This window comes from Micromys minutus (assembly GCF_963924665.1).
Source record: "Micromys minutus genome assembly, chromosome: 3".
Lineage (NCBI taxonomy): Eukaryota > Metazoa > Chordata > Mammalia > Rodentia > Muridae > Micromys > Micromys minutus.
Genome location: NC_137972.1, coordinates 90,224,007 through 90,249,568, shown reverse-complemented (window position 1 = coordinate 90,249,568; position 25,562 = coordinate 90,224,007). Strand labels below are relative to the sequence as shown.

The 25,562-nt window shown below is 40.7% G+C and overlaps 1 protein-coding gene across 1 annotated transcript in view; it reads left to right on the top strand.

Annotated features, from left to right (window-relative positions):
* LRPPRC (leucine rich pentatricopeptide repeat containing) overlaps window positions 1-25,562 on the top strand; it is a 76,123-nt gene that overhangs the window by 34,747 nt on the left and 15,814 nt on the right. Inside the window, exons 21-29 of the mRNA XM_080914794.1 lie at window positions 238-368; window positions 972-1,057; window positions 2,403-2,610; window positions 9,985-10,109; window positions 10,500-10,606; window positions 18,303-18,371; window positions 19,010-19,100; window positions 23,511-23,653; window positions 23,752-23,860. Coding sequence (XP_080770920.1) covers window positions 238-368; window positions 972-1,057; window positions 2,403-2,610; window positions 9,985-10,109; window positions 10,500-10,606; window positions 18,303-18,371; window positions 19,010-19,100; window positions 23,511-23,653; window positions 23,752-23,860 — 1,069 coding nt within the window. The remainder of the gene's footprint in view (window positions 1-237; window positions 369-971; window positions 1,058-2,402; window positions 2,611-9,984; window positions 10,110-10,499; window positions 10,607-18,302; window positions 18,372-19,009; window positions 19,101-23,510; window positions 23,654-23,751; window positions 23,861-25,562) is intronic.

Below are 25,562 nucleotides of genomic sequence, written 5' to 3'. Positions count from 1 at the left end.
GAATATTATAATAGTCTAATATTTAATTACAAATAAATCTTTTAAGCCCTGCATATGTATAACTAGCTTTCATGTATCTACGCACGCACACATGCACACAGCCGGGGGGGGAGGGGCGCAGAATTACATTTACTTTTTAAAATACTGTTAACTTTTTAAAAACTGAACAACGCAACAAAAACCATAGTATTTTACCTTATATATTTTTTTCTTTTTCCCTAAATCCTTTTATTGTAGAATATGCAAAAGGCCCTTGAGGTGAAAGCAAAATATGAGTCAGACATGGTCATTGGTGGCTACGCAGCCTTAATAAATCTGTGCTGTCGCCATGATAACGCAGAAGATGCATTGAACTTGAAACACGAATTGTAAGTGTCCCGGCCACTGGAACAAACCAGAGACAGTAAAGGGCCCTTGTGCATTGTATGGGTTGGGTATTACTCCTAACGAATTTGAACAATTCTTTTGTTTTCAGTGTTTACGTTTCTTGCTAGAAGGACTCTTTAGTCGGTGATGTCATGCTTCTTCGTGCAGGGTCTTTTCTGTTTAGTAAAACATTGTAGTTCTCTAAGCCAAGGAGTGCTGAGGGTAGCTTTTCTGGGAACTGTAGCACGTTTCCCTTTCCATATAGTGTTGTACACAAAATCCTGTCTGTTCCCAGAATCTCGTTTTCCTTACGAATAGATTTCTAATATGGCAAGAAGTAATTTTAGTGTTTGCAAAGAAGGCTAGAATGGTGGAAAGAGCTGCAAAGGCAAAGCGTGTCTCGGTGTTTTCCTGTGCAGGAGGAAGTGCGTGTGGCTCTGCATTTTTACTTCTTCCTTCATGGCTGTAATCAACTTTGAATTGATACATGGTTTCACACATGTTATGTGTCAAGGCCAGTGTCAGAACGCTTCAGACTGTTTGCTTAGCTTTTGGAAAGCTTTTTATAGTTAATTGACTCCCTGTAACTCTGGCTTATTTTACAGTGACCGCTTAGATCCTTCGGCTGTTCTTGACACTGCCAAGTATGTAGCCCTTGTAAAAGTATTGGGAAAGCGCGGCAGACTGCAAGGTAAGCCCCAGGACTCAGGGAATATGCAATGCCAGCCCTTGCCACTGGAATCACGCGTGAATTGGTATTAATGGTATATCATGCTCTACAAAGTGCTTCAACGTTTTGCATACAAATTTGCATGTGAATCCGACCACTGCTGCATGCTCTGTGTAGGCCATTAGTTTTAATGGGTGGCCAGCTTGTCATTCACATTTGCACAGCTCAGTGCCTTTGCATTTCCGCAGCTAGTTTTTATTAGCATTGCTGTTTGGATTGAGTTTGAAGATCATGACTTATGGCACAGTTTGCTTATGTGCCTACACTAATGGCTTTGTTTTTGCTTAAAAAGATCTGAAGGGTGAACCTAAAACCTGCAAACACAGCCTGATAGATAAGGATCTGAACTGTGCAGTTTAATCTTAACCTTTAGTAACATTAACAAGATGGATATTTTAGTTGAAAAGCGAATTTGATTACATGGATGATTTGCATGCTCTAATTTCCTCGTTGGAAAATTGCTAACTCTAATAATAAAATTAATTGCCCTTGATATGCAGTCTTCCTGTAGCTAGTTCTTGGTGTTCTTATTAGCTTTGTACAGAACTTTCTTCTTACATTTCCTCTCTCTTATTTTCAGAAGAGACGGAAACTTTTATTTGGGAACTTATATGATTTGAATGTTGACATTTTTCATAGAAAGTCTTTCTAACACAAATTACTCTGCTATTTAAAACCAGTTTTTGTAAAGTGGTCAAAACATTTTGTCTGTATTATAATTGAGAAGAAACATTATGAAAATGCACTTATTCCATATCCTAAACTGTTTGTTTGTACCTTCCTAATGAAGCTTAATGAACCTACTGTATTAGCATGCAGTCTTTGGAAAGCTTTCATTGGCTCTGCTTGGCTAATTAGTATCGACATAGCAAACAGGCCGTATCGGTATCAGACCATTAGTCTGGCTGAAGATACAGTGTAAACACATCTTTATTATCTGGCCTCCTGACAAGCCATCTGCCGAAGAAACAATGGTGTGATTTAGCAGATGTTAGCTCTGAACGATAAAAGCATCCATTTAGGAGGATCTTACAGCCACAGGGCAGACCATACAGGGCTGCGTGGTGCAGAGTGGGCACGCGGCTCCTATCTATAATTTGTAGTCAAAGTTGCAGGGAAATGATAAAACCATGCTATTGTGCATTTATAATTGTAGTCTCGTTTAGAAATGCAAGTAGTAATTAACTTGAAATCGGCATTATACACTAGAATTTACATTCCTGCTGGGCTCGAAATGCTGTTCTAATAGCAGTTTGTTTTCCCCACATGAAATTACCTAAGGGTCTTTTGTGTTACTTCATTTTAGATGCTATTAACATTTTAAAGGAGATGAAAGAGAAGGATGTTGTTATCAAAGATACTACAGTCTTGTCCTTTTTCCACATCCTGAATGGTGCAGCTTTAAGAGGTGAAATTGAAACAGTAAAACAGTTGCATGAAGCCATCGTGACTCTTGGGTTGGCAAAGCCGTCCAGCAATATAAGCTTCCCATTGGTCACTGTGCACCTTGAAAAGTAAGCTCATAGCACTTTGGGTTTGGGTTGATGGAATTATCGGAAATGTACCTGATTGTCTGGGGGTTTACTCTGCAAGTACTCTGGTGATGTGGGGTCCCCTTGACTCATTTGCTGATGTATAAGAGAACCAAGGTAGGCTAGGCACCCTTCAGACACCCGCAGCCCAACAGCCGCCTTGTACCCATCAGTGGAGGTCTCTAGTGACTGTTCTGTTTTTGTTTTTTTAAGAGCATAAAATGGTATTATTTGAAATTTTATCTGTGACTGGGTGTGGTGGCACAGACCTATAATCCCAGCACTCTGGAGGTTGGGGCTAGAGGCTGATAGCAGATCAGACCAGTCTGAGTTATATCGTAAGTTCTAGGCCAGCCTTAGCTACAGAGCAGCGCCTTAACTTCAAAATCTAAAAACAAGTCAGACGTGGTGCATGCCTTTAATCCGAGCACATGGGAGGTGAGAGGCAGAGGTTGGCACAGCTCCGAGTCCTGGGCCAGCCGGAGCTTTGGGGTGAAGACTCTAAAGAAACGAATACATAAATACAAAGTTTCCTCTAACCTTTGAGTCTATCAAGTGCTGGTTCTTAATGACTATAAGAAACTAGGATCTTATGGAGTTTTCTTCTTAACCCCATGACTGTTATCCAAGGAATACACAGAGACCTCTCCTGGTGTTCCTCCTGTACTTAATCACACATACCAGGACATTATTCCAGCTCCGAGAAGTGTTTATCTTTATGGGAAGATAAATTTTGTTGATAAGGCAAGATTTTCTGAGATCGCAATTTTTTCTTTGCGAATGTCCTTGTTTGTTGATTCCCAGTTCAAGGCATTATTTGCAGAACAAGTTAGAGTTTCTACAAGGACAGACTGCTGTAAGGTTGATGAGCACCGCTTGCCCTCCTTATCTTTAGATTTGTTTTAATTTCCTACACCTTGCCTGTTTGTCATTTATTCCATGGTTTAATGTGGTTTGTGATCTGCTTCTTTTGTAGTCAGGGTTTCCTACTTTTTCTGTGGTATTGTCCTATGAACATGTTAGAGCAAAACTGACTTTTTATCTTTGAAATGTTCTGATTGCCTGTCATCATTTCTGGTAGTTTTAGTTTTATGAGGTAGTACAGTGACTATTTCTAGTAAGGATAGTGTTGGGTTAACAATATAGAACTGAAAATGTCCCTTCTAACTAGCTTCCTATTAGGAAATGTGTGTTTGTACATTTGGACCTGCACATACACAAAATAATTGCTTGGCTGTCTGCTCATAAACATTCCCAAGCTCCATACTGTACAAACCTTCCCAATGTCGGTCACATCTCACTTTTCAAGAAACAGTGATTCAAACAATTGCTGCTACTGAGTTCTCAGACTCACAGCAACTTTAAATAGAAATCCTATAATTAATAGGCTTCCTAGTGGATTTTCTTGATTGTTTAAAAGACCTATCTCTGCAAATTGCATGTGGAACTCTACATGGGGATTTGAAAGAAATGGGCCCAGTGCCCAGAAGAGTTAGGCCCTTCTACGCCACTGGGCAAAACCAAATAACTAACAAAGAAACGAGGCCATGGCAGAAAAGTATCTTATACACAGGGCCACTTTGAAGACGAGGAGACGTGAAAGTTTTCCAAAAGAGGTCTGCAGATGGGGCTCCTGAACCAAGGGACAGTGTACTGATTGACACTTGGTTACAGCTTGCCGATGCTTGTCTCTCTCCGTCACTTTTGGCTGTCTTTGAGGAAATCGAAATCAGGACCTTTTTAGATGATGCTGATATGTCCAGATACTTATAGGTGTTATATTACCTTCTGTTTTCACTTGTGTGAGGTTTTCTTGGTTTTTGTATTATTCTGCGTGTGTGTGTGTGTGTGTGTGTGTGTGTGTGTGTGTGTGTGTGTGTGTGTGTGTTTACAGAGACAGTCTCTATGACAAGGTCTTTCTGTTTGATCTGTCATACCAAAACCATTATGTTGACTGTCTATATTTATGAAAATAATAAAAATGAAACAAAGAAAGTCATTTAAAAATACTATTCCCAACCCCCCCCCCCCAACACAAAAACTTGTAGCATTTCATCAAGGAAAAACTGGCTAAAATACTGACTTGGAAACTTCTCAATTATGTTTTGTCTGATAGAAGATCGCTAACTAATTCAGAATCATGACAGGCGCCAAAGTTAACTATGCCAAGCTCCCCAGACGACCACAAATATTTTATTTGATTTCATAGCATTCGATTTTCCATAATATCACATAATTGATTCTGCAGGTTATGTGCTCATCTGCAAAGTGAGCCTTATTTATTCAAACGTGGGGCAAAATTATGAAAACAATTTCAGAACATCATTTTAAAGATCTTCCTCATTTCATTTAAAGGCAAGCATCTTTTCAGGACAGCACTGCAGAAGACGAAAGGGGATGTCGTTTTCTTATTGCAGTTCTGCAGGTCGTCAAGGGCCTGATGATCTGCATGGTGAACTGACTTCCAATATTTGGATAAAACCCAGAGGAAACAATACTGTGCTGGCTTTTGTTACTTGTATACTGTAAAAGTGCTTTGTGGTTTTGGAAATAATGTTACTTTGCTATTTTGCTTATATGCATTTGACAAGGGAAGCCATAGGTTTATGTAATTACAAAGAATTTGGTAAACTAACCTGCTTTTACATTATCCACATGATAATACTTAATATTGACCAGAAAGGAAATGGAGCTAAATTTTTCCGTCTGCTTCTTATTGTTGCAATCTTTGAGCCCTTTATCTAGACAGAGTCCGACTGAATGTTCCCGTAGATGTCTTGTGTTTTACTGTGAATTTTACATATTTTATTACACTCCTCATTGATTCGGAGATGACAGAAGTCCTCTGTTCTTAAAGGATGAGTTAAAGGAGCTTTGGGGTAGTCATCCCTCTATAGAGAAGAGAACAGAACTAATGTGAGATGCCAGGGTCTCACATGCTCCGATGGGTGCCGTGGGGAAGCATGAGCAAAGTGCCGTGGTTTCTGCTCCTCGCTAAGGAGTTTTTGTGCATGCTGGTGTGTTCTGGAATCTAGAGATTCACAGATACGGTTTACTTCTCTTCCCAGAGCTTTTGCAAAGTTAATGTTGAGTTCTTCATAAATGTCAGACTCTCCCTAAGATGAACTTGTAAAAATTTAAATTTTGAAAATGTAACTAGCTGTAGCCTAGATACATTTATCTTACATAAATGGGGGAACACTTGTAAAATGCTAGTTATTCTGTGGTAAACACTCCCCTTCAATTTGAGCATCTTCATTTGTACTGGATACTTTTATTATATGTGGAAATGCTTGCCTTCCAGAGTAAAACTCTTTATATATTGAAAGGAAATTAAGGAGGTTTGGCTCTTTTACTCCATTATTGCAATTAAGAATTTAGCATCATCAGTGCCAAAGGACAAAAAGTGTTTCATTTGCCCAAGGGGGACAGGACAGTGATAAGATGATTTTTCGTCAAGGATCATTGGGTCGTAATTAAGTTACATTCATGGCTATTGCTCTTTGAAGGATGATTGGTAAATGACAGGCTTCGTGTGCTTCTTACGGACAGTGTGCAGGAAGGGTTTTTCTCCCTCTGTCAGAAAATCCTGTTGAGCCCGATAATGTAAATGTGGCATTTTACTCTGAACAAAAGAGCAGGGAAATGAGCTATCTTGTCTAATCACTCAGTTGTTTAACACCGACTTCCAGTTTAGACTCAATTGGCTGGAAAGCACTTGACATGTGAAGTTAGTGCTGTTCCCAATGCGTGTTTGAGTAAATTTTAAAGTAAGTGACAGCTAAATTGTACCTAGGGAAATTACAAAGCCTTCAACACAGTTAATTTTTTGGGAAGGATTAGTTGTAATTGCAACACCAGTCTCCTTGAAGATTTCTCATTTATAGATGATGAACAAGAGAAAAACAAAACAAAAAAACTCCATTTATTCAGCTCTTCAAGGTGCTGGTCCTGTTGACAGACAGTTGTGTGAAGGCGATCCTCTCCTGACTGGTCTACCCCCCAGCCTAACCCTGGGCGTTTTGTAGGGTTTGGCTTTTTGTTTGTTTGTGTGTTGAGAGCTGGTCAGTCAGTAAGCCCTTCGGGAAATTGCTACTTCACTAATACTTTATACGTAATGTTGAAGTACTTTATTCCAATTAAAAAACAATATTTGTCATATTTTTTTGTTGCTTCAATTATGTATCTACCTTGGATTTGAAGTTGATTTCCTATAGGTGTGTGAGGAGACTGACTGAAACTAAAGCTGTGAGCTGGCAGTTGTCTTCTAGCTGTAGGAGGTCAGAATTGTGTGCAGCACGCGTGTGGCAGCATCCTCACGCCTTCAGTGAGAACTTGTCTCCTGCTGTCTCGGGGGAATGAACGGGTGCTTCCTGTGAGTGAGTGTGTGGTCAGCAAGCTTATACTGGACCTAGTATATGTTCTTCTGTGGAGATACTATAGCACCGTAATTTCCCATTCAAGACTAGGATGGGCAACGTTAGATTCCACATGCAAGCAAGCATCACAGCCCTTTAAAATTCTGTGTACTAGTGGGAATATATAGTTTATATTAGTTTATACATGTAGTCATATTTTCTTAAAAATAAAGTACAGGCTCTACAATAAGTAGTGAGTGGGACTCAGTGTTTAATAAAGATAATGCTTTTAAGTTTTCAAATTACTTCCTAGATGTATGTATTTCTATTATGAATATCTTTGTATCCTGAAAACTTAGAATTACAAAATTACCTTTTCTCTACTTTTATCTTTATTTCACATGATTTGATAATGCTTATAAGTATGTACTGGTCAAAACAATGCTTTTCAAAATTGACCGCTCTTTATTAACATACAGTTTTAGTTATAAAAATTATGTGGTCCCTCAAATACATATTTTTAATAGCGTTTCTTGTCTTTAAAGATAGTGAAGATATATTTGTGTGTGTGTGTGTTGTGTGTTATCTGGTTTGTAAAAAAACAATGACTGGGATTTGTTTTTATGAAATAAACTTTACAATAGTATATAAAACTTTAGGGACCTAACAGACTTGAAATAACAGACTAAAGGTTTTGAATATAGATTTAACAGATTGAAACAACTTTTCTTTTTAACTAAATATTTATGTATTTATTATATGTAACTACACTGTAGCTGTCTTCAGACACACACCAGAAGAGGGCATCAGATCTCATTACAGATGGTTGTGATTGCTGGGATTTGAACTCAGGACCACTGAGCCGTCTCTCCAGCCCTAAAACAACTTTTCAAACAACTGTTGTTTTTATTTACATTTTCTAGTTATTTTTTTGATATAGCAAGTAAATAAAGAAATCACGGAGCACCTTTAGGTCACAGGGCCTGTGGTCAGGGTCAGGTTGTGCCCTTTCACACTGTGTCTAGGGAAGGACTTTCTTACACTTTCATTCTGACTGCGGTGGTGTTGAGTGGCAGGTGACCCAGATCAGCTGGGACACAGTGGACGCCCCTCTGTGCTGCTTGTGGTACCCTCTTCAGTGAGGGTCACAGTCTGGAGTGCTGTTTCAAAGCTGTCCCAGAAAAGATCATCATGACATAAAGGATATTAGGAAGGCAAACTTTTAAGTGACACCAGCCACCTGCAAGGTGATATAGGAAATGGACAGTGAGGAACCCACCAACAGCCATTTGTAGGGAGTGTTTTGTAGGTTAGATTTATTACTAGCAAATATATGAATTATTTCCATTTTTCTGTTCTTGTCTTTTCTGTTGTTTGGAGCATGTATAATCTTTAGAAGCATATATTTGGAGACTAAGGACTATTAACATGTCGCTTTGATTGACAGAACAATTATTCACTTATTGATATTTTGACCTAATGTAGGGGAAATACAGTGAGACAGTACTGTTCTAGTTTGGAGTCAGTCTGAAAAAGCAGATTTTGCCATTCAAAAAAAAAAAAGAAAGATAGAAAGGTATGCCTTAGTTTTTCTTTTGCGTTTTCTATGAAGGGGAATTGTAGAAAGGTGATAACTGAACCTGTGTCTAAAGCAAAGGAAAATACTGATTATATGAAGCTTTATAGTGTGTGGAGTAGCTCCTATAGCATTTCCTTTATATGACAGTAATCTAGCCTGCAACATCTACTTTCGGTTTCGAAATTAACCTGCAATTTAGTCTTCACCCCAAATGACAAAAATTCAAATGACTCAGTGGGGTGCCAGGAGATGCACTGTAAACAGGGCTTGGTGTGGCACAGCAGACTTCCCTTCTCAGTGTGTCAGCATCTCACCGTGAGCACTTCTGTGTACTTTCTAGTAATCTAATCTGGGGCACCATAGCATTTGTGGGATGGAGAAAGTGTAAGGTTTTAGCAGTAAATTGTACAAGGGATGTGCCTCCCATGCTGCCGTCAGCTTACTCTGTCCTTCAGGCAAAGCCATGATTCTAGAGGCCACATTGGTTCTTCTTAAAAAAAAAAAAAAAGGAGGCCTAACCATGAGAATTGTATCTGACATCTCTATGGCAACCATGAGAATTGTATCTAACATCTGTCTCTATGACAACCATGAGAATTGTATCTGACATCTGTCTCTGTGACAACCATGAGAATTGTATCTGACATCTCCATGGCAACCATGAGAAGTGTATCTGACATCTCCATGGCAACCATCTGAATCTATCTGATATCTCTATGGTTGTTCTGGAGCTCTTCTTCATTTGTCCTTTCACAGGACAAAATGTATTTTTGAAGACCCGCAAAAATATCTTAACACTCTTAAACTATGACTTCCTAAGTGCTACATTTAAAAAGGTGCCATGACTTAAAATGAACGTTTTCAAGTTTACCTTCTGAAGACAGAGTGTTTAGATATGTGTGACTCACGGCTGGATAAGAATATACCCTGTTCTGAGGAGGCACTGTGCTGTGCATTTAAGCCCAGGGCTATTGCCTCCTCCCCTGCAGGGTGTCGGGTGAGAAACGATGGTGCTCTTGCAAGCCTGAGAGCTGAGCAAAGTTGTCCAATGTTCACAAACGTCCCTGAAGTGATAGGGAAGAGACCGATGGCAGGCGTCGATCTTTTACAGCGATTAGCCTGACACCAATTTAGTATACACATTGCATATGTAATCAAATTAGAGAATGCTTTCCTTCTTTTCTTCTTCCTCCCCTCCCCAAACACTGTTTTGGAGGCAAAGTAATAAAGACCAAGCAGGGGAAGCAGTGAACTGTTACTTGAACAGGTATTATAAAAAAAGGGTTGTTCTAGGTTTTCTACCTGAGCCCTAGGGGTTTTATGTCTTAAGTTCAGTTGCAGACAGGTTCTTTACTCTGTTGTTTCGAAGAGCCTAAACTGAACTGGATACATTTCTTCATTGTCAATTTGTTTTCCAAGGGACGATTTGCCTGCTGCTCTTGAAGCCAGCATTGCCTGCCATGAAAAATATAAAATATTACCCAGGATTCATGATGTCTTATGTAAACTAATAGAAAAAGGCGAGACTGATTTAATCCAGAAAGGTTAGTGACCGTCAAATGTCTTTTCCTTCTTGCATCTTTAATCTGAATGTTGAGATGTGAAAGGAAAATTTAAAACTAGAAAAACACCTCCAGAGAAACTGTTATATTTCTGAAAAGAGAACCTAGTCTTCGATGTCTGTTCCTTGGGGGGATTGCCCTCTGGTTATTTCTTGTGCACTCTACTTGTTGGCGATGCGCCTCGCTGTCACGCTTCTTTAAAGCTAGTCCAGTATTTAATGCCGCTAGTGTGCTATCAGATAGGGACTGTGACTGTAAACTAGACAGCACAGTCGGTTAGCCTCCATATTTGTTCTGCTTTACCTGTCTAGAATCACATGATGCTGACTTGCCTTTCCTCATGGTCTGTGTGTTTTCCTCTCTGCTGTCCAGCAATGGACTTTGTGAGCCAAGAGCAAGGCGAGATGACAATGCTCTACGACCTCTTCTTTGCTTTCCTGCAGACGGGAAATTACAAAGAGGCCAAGAAGATCATTGAGGTATGATTTTTAACTTTGCTATTTTAATGTACAGCTATTTAGACTCTTAATTAGAATATATTTAAAAAATTTTAACCTTTGATTGTCCTTGTTCTGATTAATGTTAATAGAATTCAGTCTCGGTAATAATAGAGAGGGTGGCTCAGCCAGCTTCGTTGACTGTAGTAGTTCAGAAGAGGCAGCCTGGTCGCATATTGAATTTGTTTCCTCACTTTGCTAAATTCACTGTTATATATCAAAATGATATTTGCATATTAAATCTTGAATTGTAAAACAATTAAATTGGTATTTCTGGGTGTAAAGTTGCTAATCCTCTTTGCAAAAGAATTCTTTGTTCTTAAAAGCAGTAAAATTCAATTTACTGAAGACCAGGCTCAGATTTATTTGTAATGCTTGTCTACAAGTTAATCAACCAAACAAATACTGTCTGCAATGGTTTGGCATTTAATTTAAATTTTCTTTCTTCTTTTTTTTTTTTTTGTCCCTACTATGGTAAGCAGCTTATAGGAACTAAGTGACAAGCCTGGCCTCTTTAGGATTAATACGTTTTATCTAGGCTTCACTGAAGTGTTTCTTACTGGAATTCATAAGGCAGTGGCTAAAGTGAAGTGTATCCACATGGTGGTTAATTTCATTATCAAACAGTCCTGTGTGTAGAAGAGGGTGCTCTGCAGGAAGTCACCGCAGCACTGCAGGAATGGTGCTGTCATTGAAACTTGATGAACAACTAGGGAACTGTGCTGCTACCTCTCTCTGTCTTTTTCTAAAAGTGTCTAGGGCTCCAGGTTGGCTCCTGGTCTCTTTAATTTTATATAAACAGAAACTTGAGTTTCTGGTCGTGGAACTGAAGGTGTAGATGACGGACCCAAAACGTCATTGCTTTATCTCCAGTTTTTCAGACAGCGGCTCACCCTTTTCCTTCTACCTCCCAACTGCTGGGATTAAAGGCATGGACCTCCATGCCTGGCTTAGATCTTCAAATGTTTTTAAAGAGAGCAATGTAGGACAGTTGCACTGTAGTATTATTCTTCCTGCCCATAGAGGCTTGAGTGCCACTGCTGGATCCTAAGTAGGGAAGCAGAGCAGGAGAGCCTTGTGGCTGCAGTGAGACCCTCTGGGAGGCAGCTTCGATGAGATAGTTCATTTTAACGGTGGGCAAAGGCTATTTAAACCTTTTCCAGAGTGACTAGGGCCTATCTGGGTGAGCATATATCATTGGTCCGTGCCAGGGGATGCCTCATTTGCATGAGGAAGAATTCCAGATGCAGCTGGACATGACCTTATAAGGGGAAATGAAGTTTAACGTGCCTTCCTCCAATGGGGCAAAGGTGGGGGCACGGGGCACGGTGCTCTGAGACATACAGGCCTTGGATTGTGTGGCTAGCAATCCTACTTCTTCAATCTTGGGATGAGATTTCAGGCCTTTGGACATGCCCTACCCCACTCTTGCTACAGGTCTGCTCCCTGGCCCCACAGTGCAGGGGATTGTGAAATTCAGGACTTAGTTTCTCTTTTTCTGTCTCCATACCTGTCGGTGTCTTAGATGGTGCTTTTAAAACTCAGTTTGTGTTGTCTAGAAAATGGTCCAGCAGGTCTGAAGGTGGGAGCACTGTCTTCTGCTCTGTCTGTGGGCTACTGACTGAGGACATCTCTGTGCCCCTCCCTCTGTAGGGTTAGCAGAACCCAATAAAAATGCCAGAGGCATGAGAGCCAGCTTTCCTTTGGCATCTATTAAAGCTTCCTAAGCTGTTTCATCTGTAAGAGGGAATGTAATGTCTGTCTCTTAAGACTCAGTCACATAATGCGTATAAAGCAGCTTGTGCATTTCCTGGATTATGGGAAGTGAGCAATAATTGTAATTTTCTTTGCCCCTCAAAGGTAGGGATTGTTCTGACTCTTTTATTCTACATGGTTTCAGTGTGAGGCTTACTGTGATGTACGTGGATGTCACATAACTGGCAAGAGAAGGCTAGCTTTTAATACTTTAGAACTGTGCCCACATGGATCAATTAGGAATGACTTAAAACCAGGGCAGGTGTGTAGAATTTAATCCAGTGGATTAAAGAGCTCTGTGTGGGGTTGAGGAGGTGACTCAGCATGTAAAGTGCTTTCCTTGCAGACATGAGGACCTGAGTTTATATCCCCAGCACTCCTGCAAAAAGCCTGTACCATTTGCCCGTAACTTCGTAATTAGAAGGCTGTGTCTACCAGAGCAGCCGCTCCAGCTGATCGGTGAGGTCCAGGTTCAGACAGAGACATGGTCTCAGAAAATGGGGAGACATCTGGGGTCAGCCTCTGGCCTCCACACATACAAGCATAGGCATGCACACTAAATTAAACACACACATGTGCGCATACACAGAAAAATTAAAAATAACTATAGAACCACTGTAATGGCCAAGACAAGAAGAGACTAGGTTGTGGTCGGTGACAGTGTCCTTAAAGGTCTGTCCCACTGATGAGACAGGTCTGTTTTGTTTTTATTAATTGTTTTGTGGCTAATGGAGGTTAAGTTGTGGAGAATTTGTAACACTTTGTTATTAAGTCGACAACAGATATAAACAAGATTGAATTTATAAATTTTTATAATTGTTTTGATTATAAAATGATCTGGTGTGTACACGTATGATGTGTGGCGTCTTTTAACATAGACTTGTATTTATATACACAGCTCATTATAGGAGCATGATCTAGAGCTGATTTTTTAACATATCTTAGATATTTTCTAAATTTTTACTATGTAGCTTTTGGAAATTGTTTTCTTCTAAGGGAAAAAGAGTGGGGGGTGAAGTGGAATGAGAAACGTCTTTTAGGTGCTGACAGATCGGTCTATAGCAGGAAAGTGTCTGGCTTGAGAAAATGGGGGTTCTGAGCGTGTAGGAGAGCCATCCCTCACCCTGCAGTGTGGAGCAAAATGTGCTGTTTAAGCATAGATGGGCTTAGGATGCAGACAGAGGGTCCATAAGGAAGGAAGCTCTTTCTTTGTTCTGCAAAGGACCCTTTGGCGGGGTAAATTGCTTCCAGATGTTAGAAACCCTCAGGTCCGGAATAAGGAAGATGGAGCTAATTCAAAGAGTAACAGATTCTGGGTGTACACAGAGGATTCTGGGTAGATTATGGGGTGGGGCATCTGAGACAGTGAGATTGTGAGGATCTCAGGGTCGTTGGCACTTGGAAATGACACAGAAGGTCACATGAATTAACAGAGGCTGACTAGGATACATAGAGCATCTCCTGTGAGCAGTAGACATGCTGTCATCTGAAACCTCTTGCTTGGATGACTGTTAGTGTCTAAGCAGCCTCCCATTTTGACCAATTTCTCTCTTTCTGTCCTTAACAAATACTGGTCACATCTTATGGTCTCATCAGTGAGATAGGCCTTTTAAAAATATATTGCTCTGAGGAAGAGTTGTGTGGAAGAGGGCTATTTCAGACTGGGTCTTCCTAAGGAATTGGTGTCTTGGGGAAGAAGTGAAAGGTGAATTGGGAACTGACAACATAAAGCAATTCAGGCCAATGAGGCCAACAGCACAAAGACCCTGAGGCAGGACAGTGCACTCTCTCTTGGTTGTGCGAGCCTCTTTGAATAGTTCCTCAACAACACAAGCAGTGTGGTATCAGCCTTGGATGCCTATGCGTCGGTCAGCACCTACTCAGCGTCCTTCCCTGTGCTGAGCTCCTGTCCCTCTCAGCAACGTATTCTCTACAGACATCACTTCCAGCATATGGCATGTTCTGGAATGAACGGTACCACTGAGAACATGTTACCACTTCCTTGGTTATATCAGGAAGGTAAAGTCTGTAAAGTGTATTCTATACCTTGTTCCAATGGAAAGTCACATTCCCAGCCACCCCCACTGCCGCTGCTCCCCTATCCTCCATATATAGAACCAAGCATAACTTACAGGTCTTATTTTAAAATATGTCAACTATAAAGGCTCACTCTGAATGCTTACTCATCTGGTCATTTTTGTGACCCTTCTGTATTTTTAATTCAGTGGCTTATTTCATTTGTATAAAACTGGAATTAATGGACCCATATGTCTTGCTTAGTACTTCACTGGGATCAACTGCTCTCCATTTCCCTGCATGAAGCTCATTAGAGGCATCTCTCAGAATGGTAATAATCACATTGTTCCACTGCATAGATGAAAGGCATTTGAGAAACATTTCCACTCTTTGACTTGAGCTGTCACCTTCGTTCACATCTATGGTTTTCAGACTGTTTTCTTTGGGTGGTTTCTTGGCAGTGAGTAAATGAAGACAGGTGTGTTTGTATAGGTGGCCACCCCTCCTTTCTTCATCACACTAGAGATTTGAGTAGAAACCAGGTACAATTCCTATTTAGAAATTATGATCAAATAAGATGGTATTTTTCTATAAAGAAAAAAACGTGTTACCTCATTCCTTTAGAGTTTGAGAATTCATTTACCTTCCAATATAGTCATAATTGCAAAGCGTAAAATAAAGTGTTTTGTATGATTCAGTTTATTTCAAGACTGTAAATTAAACTCAGGGAGCGATGACATTACAAGTGGGAAAGGATAAATGGCGGTGTGGGAGTCTTACATGTCTCTTAAGGTCTCTGTGAAGTCTGCCTTTCAGCTTCCTCCTGAGCCCTCTTGTGGTCAGTTGTCACTCACTGCTTGGCCATGGTTCAAGAGCTGCAAAGCTCCGGTCACAAATGAGGGTTCACCTTAGCTCTAACCTTCCCTGGGACTTAAACCTGTGTCACCAGCTAGACAGTGTGACTGCAGCTGGGACTCATGCTTAAGTGACAGTCAGGTACATCTTCACATGAGCCTCACAGAAATCTCTGAGAAACAGGGCAAAAAAATTGCAGTTCAGAGTATAGGTTCTGGATTCAGTGCTCAGCAGCCGTGAAGTTTTGGGTCAGGACAGTTCCCCTTTCCTGTGGGGAACACAGCCCTCCCTATCTCCATGCTTGCTACACCGCGCCCCAACTTTGAATTATCTTAGTTTCCCCAGCTCCTCATCTCATTTCCTTCATTTTATATTGAATCCGAGGTCAATGTCCTGTCCCGTGCAGGGGAAAACTCATTGATGGCATCTGGCTAAAACACTAGAACTGTGGAGTCTAATACAGTTCTTGATACTCTCTGTTCTTTACTTGACGAACATAAAATTTTATCACCTTGCCTTCCTTATTGGGGTCAGAGTTCAATTCTGTATGCACTGTGCTAAAAAGCTAGTGCTGTGTCTGGCTTTCAGATGTATGTTTGTCCCCTGATGGTTAGTTGGGAGTTACCTTTAGTGTTGTCACCCCGTAACTCCTGGTGAAGAGGACCGCTACTGTTGATAGGCTGCTCACTTGACTTGCTCAGCAGCATTTTTCTCTTTATATATCTGATCTTTAAATGCATATCTGAAGGTTCTGGAGAAAGGGACAAAGGCTGGCTCACTGAGTGCCGTGGTGCCACTGTCCTCCCTGTCTAGCCTAGCTGGAGGGTATGTATATTTATCTTTATTAACATGCATAGATGTCTATTGTGCCCATGAAGTAATGGAATGAAGTTACTGAGTAATGAAAATATTTTGTTTAACTTTCTGCCTGTGCTGCTGAGCCGAGTATTGCATTAGCATTAGAGCTGCAGAAAGCTGTCTGTGCTCAGCATTGGTAGTAATACCAATACCTGGGTGGAAACAGGCATGGCAGTCTCTACAGTCTTTCTATCAGACTCTGTTTAGCCTTGCCCTCCGTTAGTACATTATGTAAGGAAAATCAGACTCTAGTTAGCTTGTTATTTTAATGTGCATTAGCTAGCCTTTGATGTTATATTTAACATCCCAATTAGGATTCAGTTACTTCGTCCTGTATTTCTATTGCATTTTTTATGGCTGCTTTCAACTGCAGTGTTTAAAATTCAGTAAGATGCTCAGAGGTAAGCCACAAGCATTGCCGTTCCAGCAGCCTAGGAGATTTAGTTAATCTGACCTAGATGTTCTTTTGATGATTGAGACTTATATATGAAAACAGTTCTCAATTTCAAAATGAAACATAGGGAGATCTAGCATATAAGTCCTCTGTCCTGCCAGCAGCAGGGATTAATCAGCCCCAAACAGGAAGAGTTACTGTGGAGTTGTGCTGTTCAGATCTTGTGGATTTGGATCTGTAATAACATTGGCAGTTGTAAGTTGCATTTTGCCATGTTGTAAAGAGGATTATTTGTTCTTTTTCAAGGGCTCTCTATGTATATTGATGTTGATTTCATACTCACTATGATGTACGTGGCACTGTAGATGTGAGGGAATGCTTAGATACAGTCTGGATGTGGAGGTTAACATTTGAAAGTGTGTTTTAAGACAAGGTCAGTTTGCTCCGCATTTGAGTTTATACCCCAGAGTATAGATACCTCCATGGTTAAAATGAGTGCTCACACTTTAAACTCTACAGCTTTCTGTCTTGCTACCCAAGCTACAAGATGATACTCTCTTCACTATCACTGTGCAGTTTTCATCTTTCACTGGAATGACTGGGTGCAGAGTGTGGGGTGTACTGCTGCAGTCCAGCTGCCTTAGAGTACAGCAGAGGTAGGAGGACCAACTGAGCCTGGGAGTTGGAGGTCAACCGGGCAACATAACAATATCCCATCTCTGAAAATACCAAAATTCCCAGGGTTTATAAATAAGCCCTGGCACTCTGGGGACACTTGGCCTCATCAGCAGCAGTGGAAAGAGAGGACAGGCACAGGACATCCTCTGACTTGACATGCAGCCAGGGCAGATGAGTATGGAGTTGTCTTATCTTGATGCTGTGATTGAAATGTAGTGTTCCGTGGTGAAACCTCTTACAGATGATGCAAATGCTATCATTACAGGTACAAATCCTTGGAATTATGTTGAAATGGTTTGTCTTTTATTCCAGTACCCAACATTGTGAAACATGTGCTTGAAGCCAGAGTTACTGACTAAGCCTTCAGAATTCCTAATTTACCATATAACTCACATGTATTTCAATTATTAAAATAAACCAAGACTAAACTAATGTTAAGTATTGAGCTAATTTTACATGCTAGGCAATATACCCAGTGATTGGTAGAATACTTTATCAAAGTATGTTTCTTCTAAAACTGAAAGCTGCTGGTTTTTATTAAGATTTGTTTATGATTCTACTTGGCAAATTAGTAAGTCATATCTACTGAGTCTGTTGGGATGTCGTAGTGAATGGTTAGAAGACAGAACACTTGATCATGTGTTGTGGGGAGAACATGTGAGTGTATCTTTACATATTCTTGGGTTTATTTAGTTATTCTTCCTGAAGTAAATAAAATGCAGCAATTTTATTATTTAAAGATTTTTGGAATGACATATAAGGCCCTGTGTTTAATTCCTAACACTAAAACAAAAACAAAACAAAACAAAAACACAAAGGCCCATAAAATAAACATTATTGAATGAATATTAACTGGGAAGCAGCATCTTGGAACAACCTAAGTCTTCTAGATAAATAAGAATTATTATGTTAAATATGAGTTCTGTCGGGTGCTTGGATCTAACCTCATTAATTATGATAACTGGGGTCACAAGGATTTTTTTTGTTGTTGTTGTTGTTGTTGTTGTTTTTGTTTTCTTAGCACAAATGTGTGACAGCAAATTCATTAGAGGGAATAATATACTGTCTTAGAGAGATACTTGAGCTGAGTCTCACGTGTTGTGTGATGATTCTGTTTTGCAGACTCCAGGCATTAGAGCTCGGCCTACAAGACTTCAATGGTTTTGTGATAGGTGCATTGCCAATAATCAGGTTGGTATATGATTTCTGATGTCTGAAGCACCTAACACTTACAATCATGTGAGTATCATAAGCATTGTGAGTTTAGAGAGGTCCTTGTGGACACGGTGTTCCCTCAGTGCATCTCCAAATAGATACCAGCTTGCTTTATGTCCCTGGGGCACATAAGTCCTAAGAGTGCTGGTCTGGGTCCTGGAGGTTTTCACCAGCCCTTCCTCTACTGGCATGAACAAGCTGGCAGTGAGTGTGTTGTGTGTTGTGTAGTGAGTGTACAGCATGTGGTCTCAGAGGGGATGTCTTAGCTCACTCCATCAGTCCATTCACAGCGCACAGAGGCAAAATCCAGGGACGAGGCTGTCTCACCTGTGTGCTCCCTGCTGCAGGTGCTCTTCAAAGATTCTTCCCACTTGGTCACTCATGATGTGGGTGCGTTGCTTTGTAAAGTCCTATTACTGTGGTAACATACTCACAGCATAATGATTTGGCGTTCTGCTTGCCAGTGTGCAGCTCTGTCGGTTAAGTGGGCACACCTTGCTACTGTGCTTAACCCATCCTATGGGGACACTCAGACAGTGGGTCATTCTGCTGCTTGTGTTGACTGTAAAGTACACTTCTTACACAGAGTAATCAATTTGTTAATCTTTTTTAAGGCTGAAGCTCTTGAAAAGTTAGTAGAACTGACCGAGAAGCTGTTTGAATGTGACAGAGACCAGATGTACTACAACTTACTGAAACTATACAGTAAGTGGCGCACTCCCAGTTGCACTCCTGTCTGCAGAGGCCACAGAAGGGAAGGAATGTTGGGCTTAGAAGAAGTCTAGGGATTGTCAAATGTGGAGTCTTCAACAGAGGCCATAGCGAAGGCTAGCTAAGTGAGCCTTCCTGCAGAGTATTATGTTGTGTCGTTAGATGCTATGTGATGTCTACAAAGCTGACATCCTTACTGCAGCCTCTGTTCAGTCACTTTCCTGCTGTACTCCTGGAGCCCACACCTGCATGTGACCCCATGTGTTAAAGATCTGCTGCGCTCATCCTCTGTGGAAAGCTAAGTAGTGCTCAGGGTTAAGTGGTATCTTGAATGTGAGTCCATTCAGTTCATAAAATGATTCTCTTCTCTTTAGGGTTTCATGAACCATGTAGGAAGCCATTGGTTCATACTGCGTTGTTCTGCACTAGGCCTGAGAGACCAAACTAAAATGAAGTTACTCAGACTGATAGTCCATGCTACCAAACCAACTGAATTCCTCCTTTTCCCTTCTAAGAAGTCAAGGGAAACTTGCGCTCTCGTGAGCACACACACACACACACACACACAGAGAGAGAGAGAGAGAGAGAGAGAGAGAGAGAGAGAGAAATGGGGAGAGGGGGACAACGGGCAGTGGGCCTCATTTGATGACATCGGCTTCTGCTTTAACCTTCATGATGAAGGTTTGGAATGGCTGCTCTGGGCTTTGTTTCTGTTGGTTGGTTGGTTGGTTTGTGTGGTTCTTTTGTGTCTGTAAAGCCAGCTTTCACTGGTATTTAACACACACAAATTTTTCTAAATCTTTTAAGCCAACTCAGAAAGAACTGAAAGCCATAGAACTTAGTAGGATCTTTTGAGAAGCCTTTTCTTTTTTCTTCTGTTTTATGTAAATCCTGATGTAGCTTTCTCGGTCTCTCCTACAGAGACTAATAATAACATACTGGCAGGTGGATCATGTGGGAACATGTGTACCCATGTAAATACTATGGTTTAATATGAGCATATTACATTTTTTATTCGGGTACATGTTACACACATTACAATATTTTTCTTCATTTAATCATTCATAAGTACTAATAAACTGGTTGAATATCTTAGAATTTATTTTACCGATTCCGTTCCTGTGAGTAGATTCTAGTTCTTCATGTATCAAATCTTGGTTCACACCCTAATTTCCTTGACTGAATTCCTGCTATTTGTCTTAAGGTCAAGGAGTGGTGGAGATGTCATTTTTATAGACAAATGATGCTGAGGACTGTTCATACAGCTGATAAATTTAGAGGCTCTATGGAAGGAAGGAAGGAAATAGTGCTGAGCGTAGCCAGAGGCGGCTTCCTGTTCGCTTTCAGTTAGAGATGGCTCTGTGTCGTGTGTTTTGTCAGAGCAGCTTCATGTCATCACATGGTGAATAAGTGTGACAGTGACTCTGTCATGTTTCAGTAGATGCTTCCTTAATGTCACTGTGGGCACCAAATCGGGCTCTTTCTTTTTCTTTTTTCTTTTAATATTGTATTCAGACAAGTCTTACTCTAACCCCAGTGGCCTTTGACAGCTCTGCCTCTTGAGTACTGGGATCAGAGACTTGCCCACCAGGCCCAGCCTCAGTGCCTTCATATATAAAAAGCAGACATTTGTTTGTTATTTGCACTAAAACACAGCTGCCTTTGATTTGTTACTTTGCATTAAAAATGCTTCCATGGTAGCGTTTATAATTTTACAGCCCTGATGTTTATTCTACTTGAAGTTATTGATGTTTTATCTTTCCAGTGCACGTGGGCATGTTTCATGCTGTGTGGCCGTTCTTTCGTCCATTATTGCACTAGTAAAGTGGGTATATTCTAAGCACTAAGAATTCACACAGTGTAATAATAGTTTGCTGGCTGAGTGTGAACTGTCACTGTGTGTTCCATGCACAGACCCCTGCTCAAAGATGCCCTTAGCAGCTGTTTTGGAAATTTCCACTCACTGTTCCAACTACATAGTAGTTTGATTGTTTTGAACTCTACATTGAGTATCCTACAGTCTAAAGCTTTCTTTTTTTTTTTTTTTTTTTGCTATAAGGTTTTGGTGTCCTTGAAACTTCCAAAATTGGTGATTTTTTTTCCTTAATGAATGTCTTGAGTTTTTAGTTATTATTGATACTCAATTTATCTAATCTTTAGCCTGCAAGAGGCCTCTTCCCTTTAGTTCATGTGCTATCTCACATACCCGGGGTTCAGGCTGATGGTGCATGACGCCTGCCCTAGACCTAAAGTCCTCATTTGGTAAGTGGTGCTTAGATAACAGGGACTGCAGGTGGGGAGTGGGACATAGCTTTGTCTGTCAGCAATACTGGAACAGTTGCTGGCCTTAGAGGTAAAACCCAGGGCTACAGTTCTTCATCTCCTAGTTTGGTGCCTTAGAAACACCCAGGTCCCCAGGAATGTGGCTCCCCTGCTTCGTCTATTCTTAGAAAGTTCTGGAAGAACAGCACGTACTGTCAGTCAGTCACCTCCAGCACCTCCACAGCCTCCTCCCATTTTTTGTTTGGTTTTGTTTTATTATTGTTTTTGTTTTTTTGTAACAGAGTCTCTCTGTGATGTAGCCCTGTACTGAAACTCACTCTGTAGACCAGTCTGGAACTCGAGATCTGCCTGCCTCTGCTTCCCAGGCACTGGGATTAAAGATGTGTACCACCAGCTCAGTGTCCAACTAAGATATTCTGCCTTTTTAACAAGGATAAAATTACCTTCTAATGGTTTTTTTTTTTTTTTTTTTTTTTTTGTCTTAGAGAATATAGCTGTAAGTCATCTTGTCAACTTTTCTTCATTGCTTAGAATACTTGTGTGGGCTTTAAAGTGAGCTGTGTCTCCAAGGATGCTGTATGATTGTCACCTTGGGGCCTGGAAGCCATCTTCATGCTGCCCAGCGGGTGACCTCACCACATCAGAACTGCTTCAGGTGTTTTCTTCCACACAGCAAAGATTCTTGGGCTTGGATTATTTTTGTTATCAAGCTTTATATATTTAAAATATGTATAATACTTAGGTTTTATATTGTAGGAGGATATTTTAATAAAGGCATAGTTAACTTACAAGAATACTGCTTCTACCATGATGATGTTAGCCTTAATCTCAGCACTTAGGAGGCAGAAGCAGACAGATCTCTGTGCATTTGAAGCCAGCCTACAGAATGAGTTCCAGGACATCCAGGACTGTTAACACAGAAAAACCCTGTCTTGACACTACCCTCAAAAGAAATATTGCTTTAAAAGCTTTAACGATAAGTATAAGTTTTAAGTTCGTTAGATTGACTTTATTCTCAAGTATTCATAAAGTCACTCTGAGCTTTAGTTAAGTTCTACTACTTCTAATGGGGGTTGTGACCTGTGTTCAGCATTGGGGGCCCGTCCTCCCTTTGTGTTGTTCATTGCTGATCTCTACCTCAGTGTGACTGTACTTCACTGTTCTTTAAGTTCATACTTCTAGCAGTTACTAGTTGTCAGAAAACTTGGTTTTTCTTTTTTGGAGAGAGAGAGTCTAGGGCAGTCCCACTGATGTCACTAGTGAGAGACAGAGTCTAGGGAATCTCACTGATTCATTAGTGACCCATTCCCTCTAGATGCTGAGAAATAGAAATATCCACACTCTCTGGATGTTTGTTTATCTCCCTAAAATATCCCTTGCACACACGTTTGCAGATTTAAATAGAAGGACGTCTAAAGTAGGACAGCCCTACATTCTTGTCATTTGTGAATACTGGGTATCACCAAAGAGGGGCAATTAGGTTATTAGTACAAAGGATCCACCCATTTCCTTTATAAAAGACTTCTTGCTTCCTTAGGACTTAGTCAACAAGACTAAGTTTCTTGCCACAAGAAACGTGGAACTCTGGAAGGTGGCAGATGAGGTGCAGACTCCTCACCCATGTCAGATGTGCGAGTGTGTCTCTATGTAAGAAAGCCCTGCATTGGAACTTTCACAGCCATCTCAGAAGCATCACAAGGCACTCACAAGGCAGCGCACATGTGTTATCTCTGCAAGCACTGAAAGGCCTGTGTTACTTGTTTCTGATTTTGATTTTCACATTGGGCAATTTTTCAGTTACTTTTTTTTTTCTTACAATTCAGTTACTTATAAAACAACCTTTTTATCAAGATGCTTTTCAAAGCTTTGGATAAAAGCTTGGGGGTGGTTTGTTGCTATTTTTCTTTTGTTTTGTTTGTTTGGCAGAGAAAGTATTTCTGTGGCTCATAATTAGGAAGGTACACAGAGAAGTCTCCACCTCTGGGCTACAATCACTGATGTTTCCTCTCCCTAACAGCATCATTTGGAATAACGCATATTTAAACATAAAGTAAGAATATCCTAACCATCACTAGCTCTGCTTGACATAGTCATTGATATCTGACTAATCGCATTCTATAGAAATACGCAGTGACTGGCAGAGAGCGGATGCTGTCTGGAATAAAATGCAGGAAGAGAACATCATCCCTCGAGAACGGACACTTCGACTGTTAGCCGAGATCCTGAGAACCAGCAACCAGGAAGTTCCCTTCGACGTTCCCGAGGTAACTGTCATTATCGTGACCTAGCTTAGCTTAGTTCTGTACTGCAAAGGTTGCTGGATTTCACCATTTTTGTTGAACTGAATAATTTTTTTTTAAAGTTGTGGTTTGGAGATGACAGGCCTTCCCTGAGTCCATCCTCACCCCCAGCAGTAGACGCTTTGACTGAGAAGATGTTGTTGTCTAACTGCAGACTAAAGAAGAGTAAGGGTGAGTGAGTATCTACAGTGGCGGGGGCGAGGGGGACTCGGCTACACATTCACGCTTTAACTTTTATCAACACAGTACAGTTGATACTAAGTAACCTGTTAGCTATGATTATGTTATAATTTATAAGTCAGGGTCATTAAATTTTGAGATGTATATAAGTATTTAAGGATGAAAACGAGCAAAAGAATTCCATGTGGCCAGACTGTGTGAGCCCAAACCCCTGCTAATCTCAGAATTGAAGTGGGACCACTCCCTGCCTGCCTCTACCTGCTCTGGAACACAGCCACAACACCCACTGAGCAGACCATTGTAATCAAGTATCCGGAGTATTTGTACCTGTGGGGTATGTAGATAGGCCCTGAGTGCCCTGCCCCTCTGCCTTTCCCTTCTCGCCTGGTGCTTGGATCCCTGGAGGGGATGCCCAGAGGGCAAGTGCAGACCTGGGACCTCCTTTCCAAACTCTCTGGCGCTCTGGGCACCCCAGTGGCTAGGCAGACACATAGACCTGCAGTAATTGTTAGGTACCATTGTGCATTTGAGAGGCTGAGTTTATGATAATGTTCTTGGTTGGTTGGTATCTCTTTTTCAAATAGGGTCTCACTATGTAGCCCAGGCTGGCCTCAGACTCAACTACTCCTCTACCCCCAGCTTAGGGCTGGGATCACAGATCTGCCTAGCTCTAATACTACCTTTTTAAAAGTTGTTTTTAATTAAACGAAAACATTCAACTAAGTGATTAAACATTATACAGTCATTCAGCTAATTTTTTAGCCTGTTGAATATTGATTTTGTATGTCTCAAGATTCAAGCACTTAGCAAAATATAAAAGCTTTGAAAATTAGTATCTATTGGATAGCTATGATTAATGGATTTGTAACAGAAGTACTCACATAAAGGTTGATAGATAATATCAATGCAGCTTCCGTGATGTCAGAAAATAGTTGGTAATATTTTCTACTTTTGTTTTATTAATTTCCAATATTCAGATAGTACTGAGTCCTCATTCAGCATCAAACTGTGTGACTTAAAAAGGGACAATAAGAACATTGCGTCCTAACTTTCTAACGCTGTATAAGAGAACATGTGCACCATGTGCTGAGTTCCAGGCCCTTCTGTGGCTTTGCTCTGTGCCGTGGTTTTAAATGATTGAGTTTTAGTAAAATATTATTGTATTTTGTTATGTTTTTTTTAAGTTTATGATAGATTGATACTAGTGTTCAAGGGATGATCCTTCTGAGAGCCTTGTCTCCATCCCAGAGGGTGGGCATAGGCAGTTTGTGGATCCTGGAGTCCTCGGGAAAGGCGCTCTTGCTCATGCAAGGAGATGATGTGGTCTTGCTCATGAAACATCTCCAGTTAAGTGCAGAGGGTCACACACCCAAGGCCAGTGAAGGCGTGAAAGCAGGGGAGGCCTGTTGGAAACACTGAGCTGAGGATACGAGAGGGAGAAAGACAGGAAGACTGGGGGCTGTGATTCAAGTACATTCTGTGTGAAAGAGTAAGGGGGATGCTTTCAAGAATAAAGTACAGTGGCTCGTCAGTGTCTGTTGGCACAGCCATTAACTAATATAACTCTTTGGGTGCCTTGTGTTTTTCTGTCTTTTATTAGTGCCTGTTTTATGTAGGCATTAACAAAATTCTGATACAAGGCACTTAGTCATGTGATCACTAAAAGGAATTCTGCTTTAGAAAGCTCATTTAA